General features: G+C 41.3%; 1 protein-coding gene across 1 annotated transcript in view; it reads left to right on the top strand.

Annotated features, from left to right (window-relative positions):
* Window positions 1–2,322: 2,322 nt before the first annotated feature.
* Window positions 2,323–9,871, top strand: part of LOC124775823 (RNA pseudouridylate synthase domain-containing protein 2-like) — a 1,015,654-nt gene continuing 1,008,105 nt past the window's right edge. The window contains exons 1-2 of the mRNA XM_047250655.1: window positions 2,323–2,370; window positions 2,544–2,615. Of these exons, the coding sequence (XP_047106611.1) occupies window positions 2,323–2,370; window positions 2,544–2,615 (120 nt within the window). The remainder of the gene's footprint in view (window positions 2,371–2,543; window positions 2,616–9,871) is intronic.

The raw sequence follows: 9,871 nt of genomic DNA, 5'->3' as shown, positions 1-9,871 counted from the left end.
TTCAGAAAAATCCACAAACAAACGTCGGCCGAAGAACCTGGGACAGTCGCAAACACGAAGTACGCGAACTGTTGTTCCATCACACTGCTGGCGACAAATCGCTGAAAACAGTTACTACCGTAAAGTACCTAGCGGTACTCATCCGGAGCGATACAAAGTTGAATATAAAACGAGCTCCCCATCCTGGCTGAGAAGCCCGAGGATGTCGAGCGGTTGTCGTGTTATCCTGTCATGCGACGTCATGAGGATGTGATATGGAGGGACATGTGGTTAGCTCGCCGCTCTCCTGGCACTTTTGCCGACTTTCCAGACCGTGGAGCCGCTGCTACTCGACCAGGCAGCTCCTCAGTTGGCGATACGAGGGTAGGTGCACCTGTTCCATGTCTCCCACCAAGGAAAAATCATTGGCAGTACCGGGAATCGAACCCGGGTCGTCCGCATGGTAGCTATCTAAGCTGAGCACTCAGCTTCGAAGGCGGACTACAAAGTGGAATAGCCACCTGAACTCAAATTGTAGGAACGTTAGATCAGATATCAGGTTGTGGAATAATCCTAAGGGAATCTCTTTCGTCCACGAAAGAAATGGCTCGGGGTCGTCAGTGTTGGACCCTTACCAGGTGGGTTTTGAGGAGGAAGAGAGAAGATCCAACAATTAGCTGTGAGCTTCGTCAGGAAATTGCTTAGTTGGCGCGAAAGCGTTGCGGGGATACTGAACGAATTCCAGTGGTAAACGCTACAAGAGAGGCGGTGTACGTTACGGAGAGATTTACTGTTGAAATACCGGGCCTGTAAGTTCGGCGAAGAGTCGAGCGACGTATTGTTTCTTCCCACGCACGTTTCATGAAATGACCACAAAGACAAATTAGAGCTCACACGGAGGTTTACCGACAATCATTCTTCACGAATGGAGCAGGGATGGGAGCAAACTTAATAGTACCAGAAGTACCCTCCGTCACACACTGTAAGGTGACTTGCGGAAAGTAGTTGTAGTTAATTCACGATACTTCACTATAGTGTATAAAGAGAGTATGAATAGTGTATAGCAGTAGACAAATGGTATCTGTGGTCATCATTTGATACATTCGTAGCTTATGTGAGTATGTGGTAAGAAAACTAGAGCTGATGAAGCATATAAATGGACACTATCTGTGCGATAAACATGCCAAACGTATCATGGTTTCTACACTATGGTTACGTTCGTTGGAGTATCAGGCGTTTTAACAAAGAAACCCGAGAACTAAATATACTTAAACGTCTATCAGTTCTCACGGCTTCACTAACAATTGTGTGTCTAATTCAAAGAAATAAGCGTTACGTACAGACCGCTCCCAAAACAATACTTGTTCACAAATCCTACAACAGTATATTTTTGAACACTCCGTATTGACCAGTTTCCCGATTACTGCAGTCTGCGTTCTTGTACTCTTTTTGTAATTGCAAAATGCTCATATTCTGCACACGACTTACTAGTTTGTTAGTGCCGCTGTTCCTGGCTTAACGTGTTAGGTTCTGTTGCCGTTTGGGTGTTTTTTTTCCACCTGTTATCGCATTTTGAGCGCCCGCGTGCTGGCACCCTTTGGCGATAACATTGTTTTGGCATGTGGCTCTGTTTATTGACTCAAAAAAATGATTTAGACACGCTATTGAAGGCAAAAGAGACTAATATTTTGCTTGATGGGTACTATTTGCAACTTTAGATGTGCCAAGATATTGAATTAAATATGGCTTTTAATAGTGTGTTGTAAGTTGTCATCGGTGTACAGGAGCTCTTCGATGAAGCAGAACAGTGATACAACGCTTGTTGATGTTTTCAGTGGAAAGTTTCACAGGCGGGAAATGCTCTAAATGTGAGTGCCAAGGCACCTTTCCAAACTCTATTCGTGCCTATTTGTGTGGCAATAGAGGTAGAACAGCTCTAGATGCAGCTGTGTGTGCCTCATTTTTCGGGTACTTCTCTTGAAAACTTCCAATGCAAATATTAACAAGCGTCGAAACACGTTATTAATACCTTCAAGTATTATGGAATAGCGTTAGAAAAATAGATCGCACCCTTTAGACAACAATAATTGGTACGTTATCGAAGTAAATAAAAGTATTACAAGCTGCACCAAACAAGAAATACTGTGGATGATCTTTGCTAACAGTAGCTTGCCAAATATCTTGTTTGGGTTTCGTGTACCGCTATGCGAGTTTTTTCTAAGCATAAAACACTTTTCCAGTTGAGTTACAAACTTTAATTATTGTCATTTCCACATTTGTTACTGTTGACTTGTGATGGGTTCTTGCTCCTTTCTATACTGTACTAAAGAAGCTTACATAACAATGTCACAAAACAACCCTTTCTCTGATATGTCTATTAAAGAATTTCCGGTGTGAGGTTGGATTTTTTATGTGCCGTTCCCATAGACTCGCCTTGCACCCCGCTCTGTCCATAATCTTCTGGTCCGCGGTCCCGTCAGTATTTCTGACGTTACGCCGCGATTCAACTAACAACCGCAGCAAGTGAAATTGTATAGTAAATTCCGTTTTCTCTCTTGTTTCAGGTAAGCGTTTTGGTGTTGTTACTGAATCTGAAGAGCTGGAGAGGAACGCGACAGCTGACATCAGACATAAAGGTAGTGACCTGTTTCTCATCTTTGTTTACGAATGTAGAGAATTTGTAGCACTTTGTACAATTTTTAGTTGTTGCGAGAGGGGGGGGGGCTTAGACGAACAGATGCATTTATAGCCTCATCACCAAATAATATAGCATTTGAAGGGCGTAACATAACGTTATCATTGTGCTGTTGCCCTCTAGTAGTTAGATAAGAAGCAGAACTCCTAAATACATCGTATACAGAGACTACATACACTAACATTATTATACTCAAAAAGCATTTGCTGGCGCAACATTGGAGTGGAGTCGTATAGGAGTGAATGCACAGGTGGCTGTGCGCCCTCATCTTTCCGAGTGTCGTTATAGCAGCTTCTGTGTCAAAGTTTACGTAAAATAAAATATAGTATTTTCGTCAAAGTATTGACACCCAATCGAATTTTCAGTGTATTTTCTTGTTTTTTGGAAACAGAAAAACATTCAAAACCGGAGATTTCTCATTAGGCAATGTGTTCAGCAAGACCTTATTTGATTTGTCAAATAAATATAACAGCGCTTTGAGACAAGTAGCTGTTTTCATATCTGATATTTCGTGTAACGATACTTCTCGGACATAGGCTATCCGCAGCTGTCATTATAAATTTCGTCAAATGGTAGCTTAAATTTCAGAAGAATGCAGGACATATTTCGGTCTGTAGAGGACAACACAGGTCCTGTTGTGATGGTACGAAGGGCGTTCAATAATTAGTGCAGCCATTTTCTTTCGTGGCCAATTTCTGGTGAAAATGCGGAATTTGTTGCATGACATCGTTGAATATCTCCACGCTACAGCCCCTATAGTACCATGAAGATCCGATAAGTGGCCGCGCTGTACGTAGCCTTCAAAATGGCGTCTGTAACAGAGGTGCGTTCCAAGCAGAGAGCTGTCACCGAGTTTCTTTTGGAGAAAAACCAGACTGTCGCAGATATTCACAGGCATAATGTCTACGGCGACCTGCTAGTGAACAAAAGCACGGTGAGCCGTTGGGCAAGGCATCTGTCATCATCGCAACGAACTCGCACAAACCTGTAACATCTCCCCAGTGCCGGCGGCCGCACACAGCTCAGGAAATTGAAGAAACGACTTCAGCATGCTCGTCGCCACAAAAAAGCGAACGAATTCCTCCTTGTCCTTGACAACCCAAGGCCTCAAACAAGGCTGCGCACCCGAGGGGAGCTCACAAAACTTCATTGGAGCGTTCTTCGTCATCCACTCTACAGCCCGAATCTCGCACCTTCCGATCTCCGTCTATTTGGCGCAATGAAGGATGCATTCCGCGGGAAGCAGTACGAGGATTATGGGGAGGTTATTCATGCAGCAAGACGTCGAGCAGTAGAGACGTACCACGCGGGTGTACAGGCCCTCCCACTAAGAAGGCGTCAGACCGTTGCATGGAACGGATATTATTTTGAAAAATAGGGTTTTGTAGCCAAAAGAGTGGGGGATAATATGGATTATTGAAATCCTGATTAAAGCCAACCAGCTTCCAGAAAAATATGTGTTGCTTTACATCTTGAACGCCCCACGTACTGACGATGGCCAAGAGATCGAATCCGAATGTAGAAAAATACACAGATTTGTGCAACTCGAGCTGCCTTTGACTCTTTCTCATTAGTATCTGCGAAAGTTTGTAAATGATATCTTCATAATCACCATTATTATCTACTATCGTATTAGGTATTTGATTCAGTGTTCTTGTTCATAGCAGAATCCGATAACTGCTCCACAGACATTAGCCATCTTATATTGAGGAGGCGGAGGTTTACAGCTGAATGAAATTTTCGAGAAATCATGATTCACTCAATGTTCGTGTTCATTTGAGCTACTAGTCTGTCTGGTAAACAGTTATTCCCAGGTATCCCTATATACAATAAAAAGACTACAACTACATTTTCCTTAATTGTGATATTCTGTTGCGTAAACAGATACCCGAGGATAGTCTTCTGAACAACAGAATGATAGCTCCAATGAAAAATTATGAAATACATATTGCATCAATTATGAAATACATATTGCATCGTGATTTATCAAGTCTTCATTGATCATTTGACATTGGATTTATTCCCCGAAAAATTATTGAAAACTCAAAATGTGCAGCTGTATATAAAACAGTTCAAGCATATGTCTGACATGAATTACCTGGTACATGCGCAGTTTCGTGCTGGCAGGTCACGAGGTCAGAGTTAGCACCGAATATAAAACTGGCAGGCTGTTCGGTTTTAGACTAGGTGTGACAGGACTCCCCCAAGCCAGGAAACGTCAACAAGCTTCGCACTTGGCTCAGTATCTCAGGCGAATCAGCGGATGCGAGTGGTTTCGAGGTTATCAACTCTTTTACAACTTATTTTCCACAAGATTGGAGCAAAGCATTAAAAACATATTTTTTCAGAGAAACCGGATGGTAATTAACGCAAGTTGTCAGATTCAGGTCTCAGAGAAACGTACGATTTTTGAATACGTTTTGCGAGGAGGCAGTACTAATTTTTACTGTGACGGATTCCACTTAACGAAGACAGTTCCGGGAATGTCTACGGTAATCTCAAAAGAACTACAAAATGTCATTAACTTTATTTTCTCTTCCTCCGTTGGTATTGCTACTGGGGTATGCAGAGGTCCTTCTCGTACTGCCGCGTGGAAAATAATATTTTAACATATCCCTTTTGGTTATATGTAAACGAGGATAATAAACTGAAAGAAAATTATTTTATATAATTTTTCTTTGTAAAAACACGAGAAACATCTCCTTCACAGGCAGTTTTTATTGTTAGTGTTTGCACAAATTCTCCATAATCATGATTTACCTCAAAGGACTTCGCACGAGAAGATAGTTAGCTTTCATCAGTGGAGGTCAGATTTGCTCGCCCAAAAGTGGAGCTAGAATTAAGAATGATTTACTTCCACCTCAGCATCTCCTTGTCATCTGATACTACCTTGCGACTACAACAAAGAGTAAAATACATATCTAGACACTGTGAAATCACATCTAGCTATCTAATTAGGATCTCTACTAATATGCGATAATTTTTTGTATGAAGAAGTTTTTTTCCAGTGAAGCAGGAAAAAACTCATTGTTGGGTTAGAAAGTTAGAAATATTTTTTGATAAAGCGTCGTTTCCTCGAGTTGCCTTGATAAAATCATAAAAAGTCACTGTGCCTAAAGTCTGATTTTTATGAAGCTCAAATTTTGTTCAACTATGTTAAACTACCAGCTCTGTAATACTTGAGGAAACGGATTTTGTCACATTATTATTACTTTTGCGTAATATACTAAGATTGAAAAGTATTTAAAAATGGCGTTACAGTTTCGTGTTTCTATCAAAGGGACATATAATAACATAATTTCAGCTTTGTACTATCGTTTACTGTACCTTCAGAAAGTCGTGTAAATTTTTAATCGAAGATAAATTAAAAAATTTTGTAATTGGCGCTGCAAGATACTTATATTATCCTCTGTCGAAAAATTCTGAGGGTAAATGGTACCGTAATGAGGCAAAAAAGAAACGCGAAATATAATGCTTGATAATTATATGGTCCTTCTCGTTGAGACAAAAGAGGACACTGAAAACCATTTAAATTGGATGAAAAACATAGGCAGCACAGCGTAAGGCTTAGGGATAAACGAATCTGCGTCGAAAGTGATGAATTGTAGTAGTAGGGAAAAAGCGACACGCTTAATATCAAAATTTTTTGAAAGATTTTGTTGTAGGGGAAGTGAAACACTTCTGTTCAGAGATCATGGAAGATATCAGTACTGAATGGGCGCTGCTAAAGAGAGCTTTATTCAACAAAAGTGTAAGAATGGTATTAAATATTGAGATAGACTCCAGCAAGACAATAACATATACGTCTGAGACACTGTGCTGTATGGAAATGAAACGTCAATGGCAGAAAAAGCGGTAGGAGAGGCAAATAGCATTAGTATGAGTTTTTATAGGACTTAAACATCAGCAGATGAAGTACGAATTGAATAGCTATTAGAAAGAAATCTACCGAAAGATATAAAATAAAGAACAGAAAGCAAATAGCATACGTCTGCTTTGGCTAATGACGTCATCAAAATGGCGGAAATGAGTAGTCATCAAAATCCACTGTGAATGAAGAACTCTACATAAAGACAGTACGTCATCACATTCGCTGCAAGACAGTTGCCTTGCAGCCTAACCTAGAGCTCGAGCTAAACTACCGATCAGTGTGTGCCCAACGTAAATTCCAAACAATGATATATTAATGTAATTACCTGACATTGTCTCTATATCATTGTATAAAAGCTTTTGGATTTGAAGGTGGCAATGTAACTTGGCTGAAACTAGTTACGAGGATGTGTTTCATTTCTGTTAATAGTCGTTAGACAGACTTCAAACACCAAACGCCGTTTAGTCATTGGTCAAACCTGTCGTCCGCTTTCATTAGGTTCATACCACACAGAAAGAACAGTAGTGGTGCGAAAATTGTACAGACATGCAATTAGTAGACTATCTAGTACGAGAAGATCAAAGGTGTTTGGCGTACAAGTAAGATGTGCGTGGAGAAGGAAAGGCAAGCAAATGATAGAGGTAGAGGATGGACTCAAAACAGTCGAAATACAAATGGCTTGAATTAAAATTACACGATGTTGTCGTGAAGGCGAAGCAAAGACTGCATTTTTCTGGGAGAACACAGAAGGTGCAGCAAATGTACCAGAGAGACTGGTTATACTACTCTTGTCTGTCCTCTCCTGGGGTGTTCTTGCACGTTATGGGATCCATACCATATATAATTGGCGAAGAACATCGAAAAAGTCCAAAGAAGAGCAGTACATTTTGTATTATCACAAAGTAGGAGTGTGTGTGTCACGGACGTAATTAAGCGACGTGGAGTGGCAATCACTTACATACTGCTTTCTTCCTTGCGGCGAAATCATTCTGTCTCCAGTTTCTTCTTCGAATGCTAAAATATTTTGTTGACTCCCACCTGCAAATGGGGAAGGACCATAGTGGTACAATGAGAGAAATCAGAGCTCGCGTGGAAGGATTTAAGCGTTCATTGTTCCCACGTGCCATTCGAGAGGGGAACGGTAGAGAAATAGTCTGAAAGTGGTTCTGTGCGCCCTCTGCCAAACATTTAAGTGTGATTGGTGTAGTAATTACGTGCAATTAGCTGTTGAGGTAGGGAAGTAGACATCCTCGGAGTAGTGAACCAACTTAAATCAATAAAAGCAAGACTTCCGGTCCAGACTGTATAACAGTTAGGTTCCTTTCAGAGTATGCTGATGCAATAGTTCCGTACAATCGTATACAACCGTTCGCTCGGAGAAAGATTCGTACCCAAAGACTGGAAGGTTGCTCAGGAGGTCACACCAATATTCAAGAAAGACAATAGAATTAATGCACTAAATTACAGGCCCGTATCATTAACGTCCATATGCAGCAGGATTCTAGAACAATTTCGTGTTCGAAGATTATGAATTACCTCTAAGAGCACGGTCTGAAACATTGGTCTTGTGAGACACAACTTGCTTGTTACTCACACGATGGGTTGAGTGCTATCGACAAGGCATTTCAAATTGATTCTGTATTTCTAGATTTTCAGAAGGCTTTTGACTCCGTGCCTCACAAGCGGCGTGTAATCAAATTGCGTGCTTGCGGGATATCGTTTCAGTTATGCGATTGGATTCGCACTTTCTTGTCAGAGAGGTCACAGTTCGTAGTAATTGACGGGAAGTCATCGAGTAAAATAGAAGTGATTTCTGGGGTTCCCCAAGGTTGTGTTATAGGCCCTCTGCTGTTCCTTATCTGTATGAACGCTGTAGAAGACAATCTGAGCAGGCGTCCTAGGTTGTTTCCAGACGATGCTGTCGTTTATTGTTTAGTAATGTCAACAACAGATCAAAACAAATTGCAGAACGATTTAGGTAAGATATCTGTATTGTGCGAAAATTAGCGGTCGGCCCTAAATAATGAAATGTGTGAGGTCATACACTTGAGTGGTAAAAGAAATCTCTAAACTTGGGTTACACGATAAATCATTCAAATCTAAAGGCCGTAAATTCAGCTGAATACCTGGGCATTACAATTACGAACAACTTTAACTGGAAAGAACACATAGAAAATGTTGTGGGGAAGGCGGACCAAAAACTGCGTTTTATTAGCAGAACAATTAGAAGATGCAACAGATCTATTAAAGAGACTGCCTACACAAAGCTTGTCCGTCTTCTTTTGGAGTACTGCTGCCCGGTGTGGGATCGTTACCAGATAGGATTGGCGGAGTACATCGAGAAAGTTCAGAGAAGAGTAGCACGTTTTGTATTATCGAAAAATAGGGGGAATATGTCACAGACACGATGCCAGGGGTAGGCATAATTAAAGCAACGGCGCTTCTCGTTGCGTTGGGATCTTTTTTCACGAAATTTCAATCACCAACTTTCTCCTCCGAATGCAAAAATATTTTGTTGACGCTGACCTCCGTAAGAAGAAACGATCATCATAATAAAATAAGTGAACTCAGAGCTTTCACGGAAAAATATATGGCTTCGTTTTCTCAGCGCGCTGTTAGAGAGTGGAAATTGTTGAGTCTTGTCTCGCTCGGAAGCAAGGGAGAGGATGTTGTTATGGGTGGCCGGTATCCTCTTTCTGCATCACAAATGCACACGTGGATTAATGCGGTTCGTTATTTACATGAACATTTACTTAACAGGAAATAGATTGCATTTGTTGTGGTACAAGCTCATCAGTAATAGTCTTCTTGCAGACAATATCGGCAATCTTGCTGTTACAAACTTTACTCTAGGCGCAAATTGAGACGCGTATAGCGCGCGTGACGTAGTGCTGCGTGCATTTTTGTAACTTCACTGGTTCAAATGGGACCACGCAAACTGCAACGCGACGCGACCGGGACGCGACACGCGCCTGCATCAGGTCGCGCGGCGTTGTGGTTGTGGCAGTTTCACGCGCCGCACTATAAAATCAAGTGACCTAGAAGTAAGGCAGGAAGTAAAACAAGATTATGTACTTGCTGCCTGTTGTGCAGACGTATCTTTACGATCCGTTACAAAAAAAAGGAAAGGCGTAATTTCCACAGGTATGAACCCTTGGTGCTCCTTGTTAAAAGGTCCGAGATATGAAGTGCATAAGTTTCACTATCATTATTTGGATATGGATGCAATAATAGATCTTGTAGTACGTACATGTGGACATCACATTTCCAGTGCAAGGTAGAAACAGTCGAGAAGACCTCACGAATAACGATGTTTTAGTCGGCTC

The sequence above is a fragment of the Schistocerca piceifrons genome, chromosome 2, assembly GCF_021461385.2.
Source record: "Schistocerca piceifrons isolate TAMUIC-IGC-003096 chromosome 2, iqSchPice1.1, whole genome shotgun sequence".
Lineage (NCBI taxonomy): Eukaryota > Metazoa > Arthropoda > Insecta > Orthoptera > Acrididae > Schistocerca > Schistocerca piceifrons.
Note: the sequence above shows the minus strand (reverse complement) of the source record. Positions and strands in the feature narration are given on the sequence as shown.